At 41.0% G+C, this 19761-nt stretch overlaps 1 protein-coding gene across 3 annotated transcripts in view; it reads left to right on the forward strand.

Annotated features, from left to right (window-relative positions):
• The first annotated feature begins 11931 nt into the window (after nt 1-11931).
• Nucleotides 11932-19761, forward strand: part of EXPH5 (exophilin 5) — a 69977-nt gene continuing 62147 nt past the window's right edge. For 2 of the 3 annotated variants that reach the window (XM_014853327.3, XM_014853336.3), the window contains exon 1: nt 11932-12270. In XM_014853327.3, coding sequence (XP_014708813.2) covers nt 11957-12270 — 314 coding nt within the window. In that variant the 5' untranslated portion in view covers nt 11932-11956. The remainder of the gene's footprint in view (nt 12271-19761) is intronic. The other variant, XM_044752401.2, reaches the window with a different exon arrangement.

Raw genomic sequence — 19761 nt, forward strand, 5'->3', positions numbered from 1 at the left:
TCTGAGTTCCAATTTGCAATAATAATACATGGAAAATAAATACAGAAAACACCCAAAGTTTGGGTAGAATAATGAGGGAAGCATGAATTGAAAGGAAAATAGGTTCTCTTTAACCACGAAAACCTTCAGAGGGCTGGCCTCATGTCCGAGTGGTTAAGTTCGTGCATCCTGCTTTGGTGGTCCAGGGTTTCACTGATTTGGATCCTTGGCACAGACCTAGCACAACTCATCAGGCCATGCTGAGACAGTGTCCCACATAGCACAGCCAGAAGGACCTACAACTAGAATATACAACTATGTACTGGGGGGCTTTGGGGAGAAGGAAGAGAAAAAAGAAAAGATTGGCAAGAGATGTTAGCTTAGGTGCAAATCAAAAAACTTTAGCCATTCCCTCAATTAAATGCAGCAAAACTAACTGCCTTCTTCCAAAAATTAGTCTAAAACAGACCAACTACCATCAGAACATCTTCATTTCTGCCCTCAACCACTAGATACATCTCACGTGTATATTTGCTTACGGATAATAGTCTTGTTATGCTTCCCCAATATCATTCCAGAATCCCAGCCATCTTTTCCCTTAAACCTCTGAAATCTGCACTTCCTCCTTCTACAAACAGCCTTTCTTTCCTTCAGGTCAATCTATAAGGAAGTCTTGCTCCTTATGATTATTAGGTGTTATTAGGAACTGCTCTCTCCACCCACTGGTGAAGATCATATTTGTTCCCACATTCAGTCATGTGGAGCAAACAGGCTATAAATCAGAAAGGAGTGGCTGTGACTTGCAAGTGTTTACAGCTCCTTTGACTTAATGCTGTTCTGCTGCACTAAAGTTAAGCTTCACCTTTTGAGAACATTGAGTTAATAATGACATTATGTTTGACATACTGAGTTTATGTTTGGACTATTTCCAAGACTACTGGGGTTACAATTTTATCAACATGGACAATTTTTTTAAAAATTTTACTGAGATGAAATTCACACAACAGAAAATTAACCATCTGAAAGTGAACAATTCAGTAACACTTAGTACACACAATGTTGTACACCTACCACCCCTATCCAGTTCCAAAACAGTTTCAGCACCCCAAAGGAAACCATATCCATCGAGATAAGATTTTTACACCAACCTGGGAAATTATATATAATTTGCACAGTATTTGCACTAGACATTGGATTTCTATTTTCTCATCCTATTGGTACCTTATTATAACCCACTTTATGTTAAAGACAGTTTGAGTGAAGGCCAAGGACGACAGTGAGTTACATGGAAGAAAACCCTTTTAGTCCAGGAAACGTGCCTTTCTGAAAAATTGCTGAATAACATAGATCAACATAGAATACACTCTTCAAAAAGAGAGATGTAGGATGTGGGGGCAAATAACTGCTTAAAATGAACTTGGAGGCGGGGCTGGCCCCGTGGCCGAGTGGTTAAGTTCGCGCGCTCCGCTGCAGGCGGCCCAGTGTTTCGTTAGTTCGAATCCTGGGCGCGGACATGGCACTGCTCATCAGACCACGCTGAGGCAGCGTCCCACATGCCACAACTAGAAGAACCCACAACGAAGAATACACAACTATGTACCGGGGGGCTTTGGGGAGAAAAAGGAAAAAAAAAATAAAATTTATTAAAAAAAAAAAAAAAACTTGGAGGAAATTAAACTAAAGAGACAAACTAGACTAGAAAGGTAAAGAACAGTGCCTGCCACGTGGCAAGTGCTCAGTAAATATTTGTTGAATGAATGAATGAGCAAAAAGCATCCTAATTGAATTAATGAAATAACCCAGAATAAATGGATGGATGCATACATTGGAAATGGATACAGGGTGCAAGGAGTAGTGTTTCAAGTGAGCAATTTGATAAACCATGAGGAGAAACACATTAAATGATTACTACGTCATTTCAGTTGGGCCAGCCTTAAAAACAAATAGGAAAGAGAGATAAACAATTTGTCATTTATATTCAAATATTTATACTTCAGGCAAAGAGATAAAAGTTTCCATAGTTTTTGCTGTTTATCATATTTAAAGATTTGAAATTATGGGAACACTTTATACCTAGAGAAAACAGCTTTGAGGAAAAAATACTGACTGAATTCCAGTACGTAAGGTTTTTTAAAAGGGTCCAGAAGTGGAAGGGCATCTGTTATTATATAAATTGTTGTTTATAAGCTTGGATCGCTCCTCACATAGTCATAAATTTACATGACCATTTCTTAGTCAGTCTTGAGGATACTATTCCTAGTTTGTATATCTTTATATTTTAAGTGCATTTCTCCTCTGTGACTATTAATTGAAGTATGCCATTAATCTTTCAAAATTATTTACCTAGTAAATCCCTTGACTAGAAGAATGTCTAATATGATATGTACCTCATGTGATTATTGGTATTATAACAGAGTTAATTAAAGCACTGGCATATTTTCATCTACACAATAATTAGTTTAATAGGATTTATCAAGACCTAGAAGTTATTCTGTTCCAAGAGAATATTCATTTCTGCTCAATTATACTCAAGTTAGACATTCTAACTCAGGGACAACAAGCATGTGTGACATATTTTTACCTTCAGCAGGAATATGCTGTTAACTGCAGGAAGCCCCTCTACTGCACACAATACTTTCCCATCCACAGGCTCAGCTAGAGGATTTAGCATGCTTCTTAATGCACGGCAACAACTTTCTATGTTCTTTCAACTGCACATATTTAGAAGCTCATGTATCATTATCCTGTTTGAAGGCACTTGATAACATTGTACTTGCCATCCAACTTGTCACTTAACAGTTGTCTTAGCCTGTTCAGGCTGCTATAAAAAACTACTATAGACTGGTTGGTTTATCAACAACAGAAATTTTTTTCTCACAGTTCTAGAGACTGAGAAGTCCAAGATCAAGATGTCAGCAGTGTCTGGTGAGGACTACTTCCTGTTCATAGACTGCTCTCTTCTTGCTGTGTCCTCACAGGTGGAAGGGCTTAGGGAGCTCTCTGGGGTCTCTTTCCCTGGGAGGTTAGTCCCATTCATGAGGGCTCTACTCTCATAACCTAGTCACCTCCCAAAGGCCCACCTCCTAACACTGTCACATTAGGGATTAGGTTTCAATGCATGAATTTTAGCGAGATAAAAACATTCACTTTATAGCAACAATAAACCTCTAACCATGTAAAACAATAAATATAACCAGGGAAAACAATCAGATGCCTCCACAAATGTGATGGTTAAATCCTGAAATTTGTGTGGTTCAGGTACTATTTGAAGCAGGCCCCAAAAATTAGAACAAAGAACTAGTTAAGGCAATGAAGGACCAAAAAGTACTTAGAATACATGCAAATTAAATTATGGAGGTTAAGTTAGAGAGAACTTGATTAATTAGAGCCGCTTAAAGTCTTCCAATCAGTTGCTAGTTTGGTCCTGGTAATGAATTTAGAGACAAGAAATGAAATTATCTAATTCTATTTAATGGAAATTTGCCTGCTTAAATCACACTACAAGTTTTGAAGAACTACAATCTTGGTACTGTGCTCGCCACACTAAACAGAAAATTTCATCTAGTTCAAAATCCAGTTTTTTGAATCAAAAAGAGAAAAGATCCAAATATATTAATAAACTGTCTTCAAAATGCTCAGAGAAGAAAAAAACGGCAAACTTCCAGTTCAGTCTGAACCACCTTTTGATTTGACGTCAGTTTTATATTAATTAACAATAATGGTTCAGTTAGTCAGAGGTTGCAAAGAGGCTGTGGTGCACCAGCAGATGCGGAAATGAAAACATAGCTTTCAGTCTTGCTCATTTCCTTGTGAGTGGACGTTTCCTCCAAGTTTGGAAGAAGCTGAGATCAGTCTTCTATATTAGAATTTTCCTTCACTCTTTCTGCCCCACTTCCCCCCCCCCCATCTCCATGCAATACAGCAGGGATGTTTAGTGGAGGGTCTTCTATTCTCCCCTCCCTTGTACTTTCCAAGTTACCCAGATAGCAATATCCTGGACTCAAAGAGTAAAATCAGGTCCAACGGATTAGTACTATGGAAGCAATATAAGCCTTTGATTTTGAAGAAGAGAGTTCCTGAGAATTTTTAAAAATCTTCTACTGAGTGTCGGGATGGCATTCTCTCCCTCAGGCTGGCAGTGGTTACCCAAGTCTCGTTCCAGCCTCGTTGTGGGCGCTTTCAGTGTCTTTACTGATGAGAAGATTCCAACAACAAACAAAAAAGATTTATTTTCAGGCGTCCCTTGATGTGTGCACAGGATTGACACTGAAAGGGCAGTGTCTTCAAAAAGAAAAAGCAACCACAATGGAAGGAGGCAGAATTGCCATAAGGAAGAATTTCCAAAGAATGAACACTGTAAAGTGCCAGAACAGGTTACTGAGGTATTATAAGAAACATCAGTAATCTCATTTTTGTAGAACACTTTAAAGTTCTGAAAGAACCTTTAAAACCATTTTTCAATCCTGCTAGATTGTGAAATCATCCTCTACAGGGGTCTTTCAGTAACAATATTAAAAGCTTCTATCAAAATATACACACTGTGGTCACAACTGGGTTATGAATATGTGTATACACAATTGTGATTATAACTATATATATCTATATATTATAATATATATATCCACACACTCAAATGGGCAAGAACTTTAGGATGATATTCAAATATGGAGAAAGAGCCCTTGAATTAGGATGACAGGATTATAAATACCTTTTTTCTCTTTTACTTCTTTGGTGTCATCATGCTATATTTTCAACTTAAAACAATTTTAGTCCTTATGTCACAAATGATGTGACATAAGTTCTGCCCACAAGTAGGATTTCCCCCAGCTTGGAGGCAGGGAAAGAAGAGATGGTATCTGGAAATCTTTTCTTAGCCTGGAAGCTGGCCAGGCGTGAGGAGGAAACAGAGCAGAATCCAACTGGCCACCTAGCTTGGGAGGACACTCTCTCATCTGTCTCTGTCTCTGTGTCTCTTTCTGTCACCCTCTGTCTCTCATATTATTTCATTAGAGCTTACTATGTGCTAAGCACTTCACATATTATGTCACATTTAATTCCCCAAACTTATGAGGCAGGTACTATTATTACTCTCATTTCACAGATAAGGAGGCGATATAACCACCCATCTAGTAAACTGTGCAGCCAGAGTTGAACCAAGAACTCCTGATTCCCAGCTCATACCCTTAGAATAACATCTAAACCCCCTTGCCTTGGCCTAACTCCCTCATGTTATAAAGCCCATGCCTATCTCTGCAACCTCCTTTGTGTCCCTCTTCCCTGCATGCCCCCCACCCCATATTTACCCTAGTCCAGAGACATCAGCCCAGAGTATGTCAATCTCTCTCCCGCCTCAGTGTCTTCACACTTGCCTCTCTGCTTGGAAAGCCCTGCTCCTGGCTCTTACCAAGGTTGGATCTCTATCAACCTTCAGATCTCCACTTAACTGTCACTTCAGGGTGTCCTGACCACCACGTGTAAAGTAGTCCTCTCCTCTTCAAAGCTGCTCTCCATGACATCACCCTGCTGATTTTCTTCATAGCACTTATCACACTTGGTAAATCTTTTACTTATTTACTTATGTATTGTCTGTCTCTTCCCTCAGGAATGCAAACTCCATGAGGACAGAGAGCTTGTTTGTCTTTGTACCTCTGTGCTTTCAGCACCTGGAACAGGCCTTGACACACAGCTGGTTGAGCAAATACTAAGAGCCTTAACCACAAAGCCACATTACCTGGGGCAGAGAACCCAACGGATTATTTCGTGCGTGTAGATGATGTAGGTTCAAGAGATTTTATAAATAGCACACGAGTCTATTTTCTACCCACATTTTATTCAAACTTAAGCCACTTTGAGTACATCTGTACATTTATTTTCCCAATTCTTCACATCTCGGGCTTCTTAGCCTTCAGGTTTTAGCTCAAACGGCACCTCACCAGAGCCTTCCCTGATCATGCTCGCTGGAGACACGCCACCCCTCCACCCCTCCCATCCACCACCCTGTTACTTTAGTTCACTTATCACACTCTAAATTTATGTTGATCTGTTTCCAATTTTTCCTTCTGCTCATTAGAATGTAACATTCTTGAGGTCAGGAACATCTTTACCTTAACACTGTATGTGCAGTGTCTAGAACATTTCCAACACACACTAGACATTCCATAAATGTTTGTCGAGTGGATCAGTGTGCTGGCCACTTACGTGTATTCTCTTTTTAGTTCTAATAGTTTTTAATGGAATTCCTTGGGATTTTTTCGAAGTAGACAATCACTATCTATAGTCAATTTTTTCTTTTCTGAGTGTTACAGTCATTACATTTTATTGTATAGACTAGAACTACCAGAACACTATCACATAATACAGGTAAGAGAAGGTGTGTTTGATTTGTTTTCATTTAATTGACTCACCATTAATTACGTCATTGGTAATGTCTGGGACAGACATTCCTTACCACACCACAGAAACATGCTTCTAATCCTAAGAACTAGTTTTAAATTTAGTTTAACTTAATTTAGCTTAATTCTAACAAAAAGTCATCTTGAATTTTATCAAAGAACTTTTAATCATATGGTAGTCTGCCTTTGAACTCTTGATAAGTTAAACTATGTTAATATTAAAATATTCTTGCATTTCTGGAATAAACTCTACTTAGTCACTTAGCATATTTCTCTTTGAGATACTGGCATTTTTCTTTGGATTTCTTCCTACCTCTATAGTCACAAAGGAAATTGTACTGTGTTTTTTGGTTTGTGTGTTTATTGACAGCTTTTTCAGGTGTTGCTGTCACGATAGCAAGAGATTCATGTAATGCCGTGGGAAATGTTTTACTTCTTTTGAGTTTTTGAACAGTCTCGGGTGCTTGTACAAATCTCAGAGTCCACTGCTTCCTTTCTTCATCTTTCAGGTGGAGTGGGAACACTGAAAGCCCCTTATGATGAGGATGTAGGGTGAGGCAGAATTGAACGTTTAGGACTAGAATGAATAATACGTGTGTGTTGCTTAGTTCCTTGATATGGACAGGTTTTTTGGTTTTTGTCAGGTAGATTTTGAGATATAGACCTCATATATATTGAATTTTGACATGAAAGAACAGGAGGCCCTGGTCCCCTTGCCTCATATGATGTTTTGGGTTTCAGAACCATACTTATGCTCTCTCTCATATCAGGGCTCAGTGATTTGTTTAAACACTCTAGAATGAATCTTGCATAATATTTCTATTACTCAAAGAGGCATGATACTTTACTATCCTAGGGAACTCTATGCAGCCATGTAAAGGGACATTATAGAAGATGATTGAATATAATGGCATATATTATATACATGGAAAAGGGGAATACATAAGGATATAAATAAAAATGTAAAAAATAAAAATAGTTGTTGGATTGTAGATAATTGATACTTTTCCCCTCTTTTCCAGATTCTTACATTTTTATATAAAGAACATTATTAGAGGGAATAACCATTCCCTCACTTTTCTAATAGGGGATGTCTATGATAGGAGTAACTTTCCAGCCTCTCTGCCTGATCCTTACTTACTCCTTCTCAGGGTAGATGGAGGAGTAAATTATCTAATTGGAGGATAGTAAGGGTATGAAATTCCTTGATCCATGCTTTTTGATTGATCCATGCTTTTGGACTGATCCATTAGAAAGCTTGAAGCACTTGGTGGGCATTCTCCCTGCCAACTTCTTATCACCAATAAAATCTGCTCCTAAGACCAAAAGCTCCCTCTGGTGCTCTGCCCAGATTCGGAAGGGGTGGTACAAGTGAGCCCACTTGCCTGCAGAACTAAGCTACATTCTTGCATTAACTTACCAGTAATACAGCTGAGATTTTGATCTCCATCTGTTTGACTCCTATGTTTTATTTTTCAGTTTTCCCCAACCCCCAATAAATAGGTGGCACTTTTTTAGTCAAAGAAGATGTTAACTTTAAAATTGCAGGCTGTTCTGTGTGCAAATAACATTATTAACAGGTATGACTTATTGAGCATTGACCTTGTTAATTGCTTTATGTGCATCATCTCAGTGAATTTTTACAATAATCTTATAAGGTTGGTTCTATTATTATTCTTGTTCTTGTAGAAAAACAAACAAAAAACCTCTAATGTTCAGAGAGTTTAAGCTGCTGTTCTTCATGGAATCTTTATTCCATAATCGGGGATCCAGGACTGACACCTCAGAGGGAACCAAAAAAGGAGTTTTCTATCTAGATTTGCAAAGCTATTCACTGAACAGTTAGAATAGTGGAAACTGAAATAAGCAACTGTGTGAACTCCTTGTGCAAACTCCCTGCTCAGAGCTTTACATCTCTTGTTTGCTGATAAAGGCCTGTTACCCACATATTACACTCAAGCTGACTTGTATTTGCTTGTTTAACTGAAAGCTATCACCCAAACTCACCCCACAGCCTGCTGTTGGAAGAGAAGATAGCTCTGTGAAAATACTATCCCCAATCTACAGAGATGATTTGCAATGACGTACTAGGGGCATAGGGGACCTTGGGTGACAAAAATTCAGACATTCAAGCAAGTATGTGATCAGCATTTCTCTTGACTGTGTGAACTACCAGGGAAGAAAAAAAGCAAGCCCTCTGCTGAGAATCTGGCCTGGAGAAATGGAGACTGGAAAAAACAGGAGACTATAGGAGATATCTAAAGATTATTTTTATCTATCCAGCTGTTACTATTAAAAACCAAATTGATGAGTATCTCTTTAGCTGGGAGGCTGGGCAGGAGGTTTCCATGGTTACCAGTTACTAAGGTTGAAAATGGATGCTTGGAGCTGACTGAATGAGCCCATAAAACAATACTTTGAGAATTATTTTTACTTTAAAAGCACTAAGTTTACAGCCCCACAGAAACTACTTGCATGGTTTCCAAGGCAACCCCCAATGTCTTGCAAATTTATCAATATAAATCCTCAATACTATAAAAATTTCTCAATCATATGCCCCATCGCATCACAGCTCAGGGCTGGAGCATGCCTTGGTGCTGGTGTCTGATGTGGTCATTGAAGGTTCTGAACTCAGCCTCTACTCTCTGTCTGCCCTCTGCTCTGGCCATCTTACCCAGTCTCAGGGTTTTGACAGTCACCTTTAAGCAGATGACTTCCAAATCTACTTCATCCCTGTTTCAAGAATTTCCAGTCCCACATTTCTCACTTTTGCTGAGTATCTCCATGTGGATAAACTGCACGTGCCTCAAACTCCTCATGTCTAAAACTGAACTCCTGATCTTTTCACAAACCTAATGCTTCTCCTATCATTAAATAGCCTACTCTCTTTTCAGACACTTCTCTTGAAACCTTGCATCATCTTTTTAACTCCTATTCCTTAACCCTCTAATGAGTTACCAAGTCCAGCCAACATCTTTGGACTCCAACACTCTTTTCTATTCCCATTTCCACTGCCTTAGTTCAGGTCCTCTTTCCCCTTTCTCCTGCATCAGCATTACAACAATGGTGTCCTTGCCACCATCCTCACTCTTCCCTATCCTACCAAAGTAATCTTCCCAGTGTTCAGTTTCAACTATATCATTGTCATCCTCAAAACCTGTATAGACTCCTCACTGCTTACAGAATGGAGTCCAGATTCCTTAGCATGGCATTCATAGAGGTCTCAGCCTTATTTACTCTTTTTGTCCTATGTGCTAGCCAAGTGTTTCTCAATCTCTTTTTCATTTTTGGTCCCCCTAAGAAGCCTTCTAAGCATTTTTTTCTTTTTTCTTTTTTTTGATGAGGAAGATTAGCCCTGAGCTAACGTCCACTGCCAATCCTCCTCTTTTTCCTGAGGAAGACTGGCCCTGAGCTAACATCTGTGCCCATCTTCCTCCACTTTTTATATGTGGGACACCTGCCACAGCGTGGCTTGATAAGCAGTGTGTAGATCCACACCTGGGATCCAAGCCTGTGAACCCCGGGCTGCCAAACTGGAGCATGCGAACTTAACCACTCTGCCACCTGGCTGGCCCCTAAGGATTTTTTTCTTAATCACCCCTCTCATGAAATTTAATGCCACTGATATGCTATATATCTGTTCTTGTACTATAACAGAATATATCTGTTCTTTACATTAAAAAAGTGAGATTTTTTTTACCCTCCAAGAACCAATTTTTGCTTCATTAGGAGCAATATTGTCCCTATTTAGAATGCATACCATAGCCCAAACAGATCACTGACCAGTCCTTGAATATGCCCCTGTATTTTCTAGCTTCCAAGTTTTTGCTCACTTTGGCCATTAGTCAGAGGAGTTGAGGGATTATGAGAGTCCTGGAGCATACTTCGGCTATTTGGCGCACTGTTTCCCATGCCCAGAGTAGACTCACGCCTCTCCTCCCACCACTCTCCATTTCTTCCTGTTGAAATCTGACTCTTCAGTGTCGCAACCCCAATACCTTGACCTCCTTCTGATGCACTCAGCTGGAACTAACTTTTTCTTTCTGTGCTCTAACAGAACTTTATTTCTACCTCTATTATGTTCTTCTTTGCTATGTAGTCATTTTTCTATTTGCATTATCTCCCCCACTGTATCATAAACTTTCTAAAGATCAGGAAAATCTTCTTCACAGTGTACAATGCCTTCCTATAGTAGGCATCAGTATTTGTTAGTTGAAATCAATTCACTGATACACCCGGAACAGGATTAAAGCCTACCAGGGCCCACCTGAAAAAGTCCCATATGTATGCTGAATACAGGAACACACAAATGAATAGGAAAAATGGACATCATATACAAGACACACTCCTAAACCACCATCACGAACACAGAGACTATGTATAAAAGAGTTCTGTGTACAACATTGGTGAACTGAATGGGTTCCTGCTTTATAGAAATAACAGACAGACACCCACGGAAAGTTATTTGAACGGCTACCTGCCTAGACATGTCTTAAATAAAGATGATCAAGGTGAGTAGAGGACCCAGAGGCCAAAACGTAAATAGCCATTTTTGACATCATGTTTTTGTTACAGATACAAAATCTTTATTGGCTTTGTCTGTCACGAAAAGAGATGATACAAGTGGAAGTATATTTTAAATGTTCACAACCATCACCATTACATAAGAAGTGACCAAATTAAGGCTATGGGGCAGGAAAGTTGATCTGACAAAGCTATTTTTGTGTGAGAAGTGAAGCCAAAAGAAACAAACAACATGTTTTCCGAAAAAAGCTTGATAATTCTAAAAATGTATCTACAGTGTATAAGAATATATTTAGAAATTTCCTTCATATCTTGGAATAATACTTTCTAGGAAAAGCTATTTCTGTGGTTTCATAGGATTACATTTTGCTTTAGTCATAGGATTAGATGTTTGAAAGTGGCACTTGTATTACTTCTCTGCAACAGTTTATTAAGAAGATTATAAAATCTGATACAAAATTACAGACAGGTGCTTTGTACCATCCTTTGCTTCAGGGCTGTCTTCTCCCAAAACACCATAAACAGTTTTGCTTTTTTTTTTTAAGTCTGAGAATGAATTTTGTGGGACCATGAGTTGGGGGCGTCTGAGGGATGGGAAGTTGGGCAAAGAATTCACTTCCAAGGATACAAGAAATTCAGCCCTTGGGCTTGGTCCGCCCACAGACGGCTGTGTAATGAGTTCAGCCCTTCCGGGTCTTTCAAATAGGGTGACCCATCAGCCAGTTCTGAAGCTCCTACCTGCAATTCTATTTCCCGTGGCCTCTTTCTTGAAAAGCAGGATTACCGTAGTCGTGAATCTCTTTCCTTTGCGCTCCTACTAGTCAAGCTCAAGTTCTGAGAGCAAACAGCAACAGCCAAAACAAACACTTTGGAGCCAACACTTAAGCCTCAGCCTCACTTAGGTGCAGAATTATGTAGGATTGTTAGCTTAAGGCTGATAGGGAGCAGGGACGGGGGAAGGGGAGGGGACGAGAAAGGGCCCGCCCCTTTGCAATGGGATTGGTTCCCTCTTTCCCTTTAGCTGTTTATTTTGCATCTCGGTTGGATAGGTTGGGAGAAATATGTCATTAAGGTGTCAAAATGAGCTGTGTAGGAGTGGGCTGTTTCCTAAGTTCGTGGTTTTAGATTTTCAAAGGGACGGACTTCTTATTGGCTATGGGATCAAGTTCCTGAAACTGGTCTTCTATAGTTTGAAAAATGTCATCGTAACAGGAGGCGCCAAGGAACTTAAGTGTAACTTACACACAGTAGAGAAAATGACGAAAGTTCCTCAGGGGTTTGATTTCAGTTTCTTAAATGACGAAGAAGCCAGGAAGATCCTTCAGGTGCTGGAAAGAAATGAGGAACTACAAAGGGCAGAGAAGGACAGGATCAGGTACAGAGCAAATTTTTCTTTTTTTCCCAGGGCCTGGGTCCAGCAATGGCCCAGGGCGTCCGCGGCTTCCCCAGAGTCGGGGGGGAGAGGGGGCGCCAAGCCTTCGCGGGCACCTGTCGGCGGCCCCGGGACGCGCGGCATCCGCCCGGAGCGCACGGCCAGGCAAGGGGAAATCTGCGCTGAGTTTCTCTCGTAAGGACTTTGGGGTGCCTGGTTGGTGCTCTTCTTACACCCGGCATCCCAGACGGGCTCGCCTGCGGGTTTCTGGTCCCGCAGGGTGGGGCGCGCCCCTACCCGCGCGGCGCTGGCGCATTCTTTGGTGCGTTTCTCTCTGAGTGGGGCGCGCGCGGCTGCCCCGCCCCGAGCCAGGACACGTGGGCGGCGATCGGCTGCAGGGGGTTCAGGCTGGATTGGGGGCCGCGCAGGCACGCCACGCAGTGCTCAGGTGTCTCCGCCGCGGTGGTGGGTCGTGGGGTAGGGGGGCCAGTGAAATGGGGCGAGGGCGCTGCGTGGAGCGGAGTCCTGGCCCGCGCGCATCCAGGTGCTTACACAGGTCTCCCAGGTGGTCCACCCTCGCCCAACACACTCTCCTTCTGCCCCAGAGACCCCCTCTCCACCCCACGCCGACGGTCAGCGAGGCTCGGGAGAGCTGGCGCCTCTCTGGGGGCGAAGTGGTCCGCACCCAAATGACTGGAGCTCGAGGAACTTGACAAATTGTATGGAGTGACCTGACCTGAGACTGGGCCACGCGGAGTGGCTAGAATGGGTGGGTCTCCTTGTGTGTGGTGCCGTGGGGTAGAAGTTGCTGCGGAATTTCACCCTTGACCTTACTATGCAATGTTGTAGGTGAGGGGTTGGTTACCAGGGAATGAAATTGAGGGATAATTGCCTGGGATGTAAAGTAACCAGTTTTTCTGCTGGGGACGTATGGGATACGTCTTGGAATGAATTAAAGGGACTTTCTTACCAGAGCTGGAATAGACCCATCCAAGGCCTTCTCCAGTTGACTGTGGATGAGAATTTAGGCCGTCACTCTCAGACCAAAAAGTGTGGCATCGACTGGAATTTAGACACACGTTTTGTTTGTCAGCAAGTTCTTGGTGATGTGAGTTCTAGGTTTCTATCTCCTTCCAGATGTCCCACTGCCCACACCCACCTCCAGAAAAAACCTCCAAAGATACACTTCATATAGGGAAACCCTAGTTGGTCTTTGTAGAAGCAATTAGAATATACTGGGCCTGAAGCCCTGTCTTCACTTTTCTCCACTAGATATAGCTTTTGTGGGGAAAAATGAATATTTGAAGTTAGAGGATGTGTATTTCACATCATCATACTCTGCCTTTAGAAGAATAGGCTCTGTCATTTCCTCAGTGTGAGAGTATGCCCTCTGAGCACAGTGTGTCCGCACCCACCCACACATATGCACCTGCACTGTACATAAGCACACACAACCTTAGGAAGGAGGACTTTAGAATTGCATGCAATTTGACTTCAACACATATTCCAAAAGGACTAAGAAACTGTGCTTGCTTTCGGTGTGTGTTCTTGGAAGTGTTTCATCTCTGGAGAGGATGCGGCTTCGAGAAGTGATTCTGTATATTTTGGGGAAATTGAGGGGAGAATTAGGAAATAACAAGAGGGAGGGAAACTTCCATTTAGGATGTTATCAATGTGGCTTCTCATGAACTAAGAGTCTTAGAAATAGTAATGTTATTTATTTTAATTTTCATTCAAGGAAATTTTGACTTTTTATGTTTGCCCTGATTCTTGCCTTCTTGTGTTTCCTCTATGGCAGCTCCTGGTGTCCCCATCAGGTGACTTTAGAGGGAACTGGAACCACATATAGGTGGCAAAGGCCGTTGGGTTAGGCCTTTGAAGGAAGGCTAACACACATTTTCTGATTTCACAGTGCTCATACCTAACTAGAGCATCAACAGAAAAAGCCATAGTGCTAAAACAAAATCAATACTATTAACCATTAAACTAACTGTTAAAGATAATTACCCCAACAGCTTAAAAAATGTCACCATTAAAATATAAAAATAATTTAAGGATAGTAGACACTTGGGCCAAATGCTGAAGGCAATTATTTCCTGTACTTTCTTTTCCCCTGGTTAATTCTTGGATCCCACTATCAAATACCCACTACTGGATAGCAGTCTCCAAGAGATTGTTCTGCTCACCAGCTCACGTGCACCAGTTTTAGTGGCAGAATACTGGTGTGCAGAAAAGGCTTGAGGTAACATGTCAACTTGGCTGCCTCTTCTCATTTTCTTGATATGTATGATCATCATATTTTCCAAATGAAAAGTCAGGACACGTGACATGATTCAAGAGGATATGTGGGAGACAGTACAAAGGCCTGTCTGAAAGACTCTCAAAGGCCTTCTTACTATATTGAGAAACAGTCTCAAGATCTCTTGGCTAGAACAATAAGGGACCAAATGGGGAAGTTTGGAAAGTTTACTGGTTAGGGGATAACTGATGAGTTCAGTTACATCTATGATAGGCTTGAAGTGTCTACAAGACAACTAAGAAGAAATATCATATAGTTAGAGATATAGAACTACAATGTCATGCGGAACCAGAGATGTATGCACATGGATGTTAAAGGCGTAAGAGTAGTTGAGCTCACCATGAAGGAGACAACAGCCCCACACATAGAAATGCTCCTGAACACACAGAACTTTCCTCTGATCTTCCCTCATTGTTAATCTCAAGATATCATATTGCATCTTTAAAAATAACAGAAAAAAAATAGAAATAATAAAAATAACAGAAAAACCTGTTGGTGAGGGTTGGAGTGAAATGGATAGATTCAGCCTATTGTTAGTGGCATTGTAAGTTACAAACAATCCTTTTGGTGAACAATATGACATTACCTATAAAGATATGCCTTATCCTTGACCCAGTTGTCCAATTCTTGGCCATTTCTCATTGCTAGGAGATAGAGGTAGAGAAGATGGCCACACCAACATTCATTAAGTGCTTCCTTTTTGTATAATAATAGTAATTATTGTGATAATAATAACAGCTAACATATATTAGTCCCTTACTGTCTACTAGGTACTTTACTAAACATGTTATATATATTTAATTAATCCCCCCACTCATTAAGTACACACTTTAATTTCCATTTCATAGAGAAGCAAACAACTTACAAAGGTTAAGTATCTTGTCCAAGCTAAGCAGCAGAGCTAGAATTCAAACCTGATCTATCTCAAGACTATTTTACCCATCAGCATTGAATAATCCTCACAACCATCCCTTGGGGTGAGTATTATTAATGACTTTGTACAGAAGGCAACCTGAAATTTAGCAAGGTTAAGGAACTTGCCCAAGGTCACACAGCTCATAAGTAGCAGAGCTAGAATGTGAACCCAAATCTCTCTGGCTCTAAAACCTGTATTCTTTCCACGGTACTATATTTTTCCCTGAGGAAATAATTTAGTAGAGGAAAAACAGGACATGTATTCTCAGATATTTATTGCATTATTATGTATAATAGCAAAATACTGGGAAATTTCAAATCTAAATATCCAATAAGAGCACAGTCATTTCAAAGGACAATTATGAAGAGATAATTATGTCCCACTTAGTGTGATATCTTAGTTCTGTATTTCTGACAACCTTGGTTGTTGTATAGCCACCTCAAGCTTCTCATAGATGCAGCTGTGGAAAAATGCATATGAGGCATTGTTCTGTGAAAAAGCAGAACACAAAATAGTGCCTGTGTGATTATTGCAGTTTCTTCATGGCGTGGGTGCACACGCACAGCAACTAGAAGAAAACAGGCAAAAATCTATGCTTTTCTTGATGAATCTCGAGGGCCTGATACAGCTCCCGGCACTTTGTGAACATTCAGTAAATGTTTGGTGAAAGGCATGGGCCTGCCCTGACAAGTGGGAAGGCCCCTCTCCTGCCCTCAAGTCCAGCACTGCCAAGATGGATAGTCAGATCTGAGGGAAAGGATGCATGCTGGGCTGGGCTGGAATCCTGGGCGTGTGCCATCTTCTGAGGCTCTAGGAAGGCAGATGAGGGGAAGGGTATAGGATTTCATGGCTTAAAGCAGAGGGACACCTCAGTCAGGCAAGGTACCTGCGTGTAATAGGCCCCTAGTGAATCCTTGATGAAGGAGTGAATGGCCTGCACTGGCTGGAGTCAGAGGCTCCTGCAGTCCCTCGCTTCTCTCCCACTTCTCACTCAGTTTATTTCACCTTCTTCTCATTCCCCAAATACCCTCTGCCCCAGCCAGACAGGATTTCTCCCTGGTCTGAACCCTGTACCGCACTATAATCTCTGTGTTGCATTTATCCTGTTCTGTCCTGGGAGTCTGGGGTCCGTGCTACAGAAATACTCTGAAAGTCAGTTAAAGAGGTGGAAATTACTGTTAAATTCCAATCTGACAGTTCCACTTCTTGTTGGATTGTGGAAAAGATTGTTCCTGAAAGTCTTCACTTGGGCATGACTTCTCAGGCCTCGCACAGTCTATGGTTCTAGCTACTGTGAAGAAAAATGGCTGAGGATTTGAATCACAATTTATTGGCAGGTGAAAATTTTCCCCATACCTCTCTCACACCTTGGAGGGAATATGGGTGTGTGTGTACAAATACACATAATATGTATATTTACATATATAATATATAAAATCTGAAAAGCGTCTTACTTTTTACAAGTCTTTGAAAAAAAACTGCCTACCTATCATCCTGCACCCCACCCTTCCATCCCCCTACCCCATCTCATAAATGTAAAATAGAAAGTACTGAGAGATACTATCAACTAGTCAGCTCACAGAAGAGATATCAATAAATCAAAAATGTTTATTTTTCCTGTTGCAGAAAACTTATAGAGTATAAGATGTTACAATGCCTGGTGTAATCAAGTTGAAAAATGGCATGTCTAGATTTAGACTATCTTTGCTCAATGGCAAGATTGCAGCCCTGGAGGGTATTCCAGAATTTAGTTGTTTCTGACTGATTTACACTGGTGTACTTGAGCTGGGCTCAGTCCTGAGAGGGACTATATATATCAAAGTGGTGTGGTGGTTGGTAGCTGGTGGAAGCTGCAGCATCCTGCAGACATTAAAAGCCGGATACATAAGTCTGTGAAACTTGCCTCTGACTTTCAAGAAACATCAGATGCTTATTTTATTTTATTTTATTTTTTGGTGAGGAAGACTGGCCCTGAGCTAACATCTGTTGCCAATCTTCCTCTTTTTGTTCAAAGAAGATTGTCGCTGAGCTAACATCCGTGGCAATCTTCCTCTGTTTTGTATGTGGGATGCTGCCACAGCATGACCTAATGAGTGGTGCGTAGGTCCGCACCCAGGATCCGAACCTGTGAACCCTGGGCCACCAAAGTGAAGCACGTAAACTTAACCATTATACCACCGGGCCAGCCCCTCAGGTGACTATTTATTGGGCATCTACTTTGTGCTAGACACTGTCTTGGCACTGAGGATACAGCACAGAATAAACACAGATTCTGCCCCAAAGGGCTTTGGTCTATGAAAGTTTTTGGGTGGTGGTAAATCCTGTAAGATGATTTGTTCATATAAATGTAGCTTACCCTCAGTAGCAGTATGTGGCCTGGGAAGGGACCATGAGAACTGCCTGGAAGTCACAGGAGTGCCCTATAGGCTTGAGTGCTGTGATGATGTAACCAGGTATGGGATTCACATCCTGGACCGCTGAGGTGTCTGCACTTTCCAGTAACATCCAGTTTAGTTAATTCCTTTAAACTGAGGGGAGATCTTTCTCTCAGACAGATTCTCCTGCCTAGTTAGTCCTGTGGATTGGTCTCCATGGGCAATACATGTGGAACGTCTAGAATATTATAGTTCCATACCCCAAGGTTGGGGAGCAGTGTCCTTTGAGGCTTTGTGATGTTATAACTCCTTCAGCTTTTAAAGTCTTTCATGTCTGTTTGTTTTTATCCTCATCCTAATCTGATAAAGCAACTATTTTTAATCTTTTTCAAAAGCTAATAACAATAACAACAATAATAATAGCCAATATTTGTTAAGCACGTGCTCTGTGCTTAACTCTTCATGTGATTATCTCATTTAATTCTGACAACAACCTGCTGAGTAAGGGATATTTTTTACCTCCATTCTACGAGGAAGCTTAGCGAGGATAAGTAGCTTGAGTGAGATAATCCTGCCAGGAAGTATTGGATTTGTGACCTCCATCTGCACTCACTCACCGTGCAGCACTGCCTGCTCCAGTGAAGTACAGAGGAGCTGAAGTGATTACCCTCGCATCGGCCATCTAGCTTCTAAGAGAACCAGCAGTGAGCTCTCTCCACTTTAAAACTCTTGCTATTTCCACTGACCATGAAAATAGAGAACATATAATTCTGGGTAGCCACTTGCTCAAGTAAAAGTTGGAGATGTTACTACTAAGGAAAAGGGCATTATGGATATTGGGGGACAAGTAGTAGTATTTGCCATATATAGGAAAAATTGCAGGTATTCATTTATGTTTTAAAAAGTGTATATGCATTTTGTAAGGATTTACTCCAAACTGTGAAGATGGTTATCTCTTGGGCAGGACATTTAAAGGGACTCTAACCCTTTTACTTTATTTTATTTTTTACCATTATCAGAGACTATTAAAAAAAAGACTGTTTCTTTTGCTAATAAAGAAGTGCAAAGTATTTGTCTTATTAAACTTAATAAATGTTTTAAAAAATAATTTGCTTTAAAAAATATCTAAACATTTTCCTGCCCTTTTCTTTACAATGTTTTATACATTTTGTAATGTTAATGTATTCATGGGTAGGTTGGTTTCTGTCCATCACTCTTGAGTTCCTCGTGGTCAAGGATTGTCTCAGGAATGGAGAGCCCCGTACACCTAGTAGGTACTCAATTTCTAATTAAATGGGCTTTAACTTACTTCTGAGAAGGAACACAAAACAAGGGAAAGAAAGGTCTGGGGAAACCACATGAAAGACAAGAAGGTCAGGTTAAGGTTAGTCGGAAAATATTTTTCTTCCTGTTAGCACACTTGGGTCTTCAAACTGAGAACCAGCTGGTTAAGAGCCTTGCTCACGCAATTCAGGTCTTTTTTCTGCAGTTAGTTACTGCACAGGCTGTGATATTTGAGAGCTATAAGCTCACCTCACTCTCCTCAGGAATGTTTCCTTATTGGCATTGCCAATGGCCCTGTTTAAAAGCTGTACTTAAAATATCAACTTGGCATACCACAGGAGCTGACTTCTTCATTCCACAGTGTGTTAGACTTTCTAATGATTTAAGAGGAAATTGGGGGCTGCAATGACCAAAGTCCCCACTTCCCAAAGGAAGGTTGCATTGTTTCATATTTATCTCAAGTTTGCCTTATTTTCAACTTTAAAACAAGGCATTTAACAGCTCAAGGAGGAAGGGGGCTGGCAGGGGAGAGTAACTTGGCAACCACTGCTCTGTTCTCCAGATCTCTTGATCTGTTCTCCAGGTTTCAAGAAGGGCCATGCTCCCTCTGAGGACTCGGG

Source organism: Equus asinus, chromosome 20, assembly GCF_041296235.1.
Source record: "Equus asinus isolate D_3611 breed Donkey chromosome 20, EquAss-T2T_v2, whole genome shotgun sequence".
Taxonomy (NCBI): domain Eukaryota; kingdom Metazoa; phylum Chordata; class Mammalia; order Perissodactyla; family Equidae; genus Equus; species Equus asinus.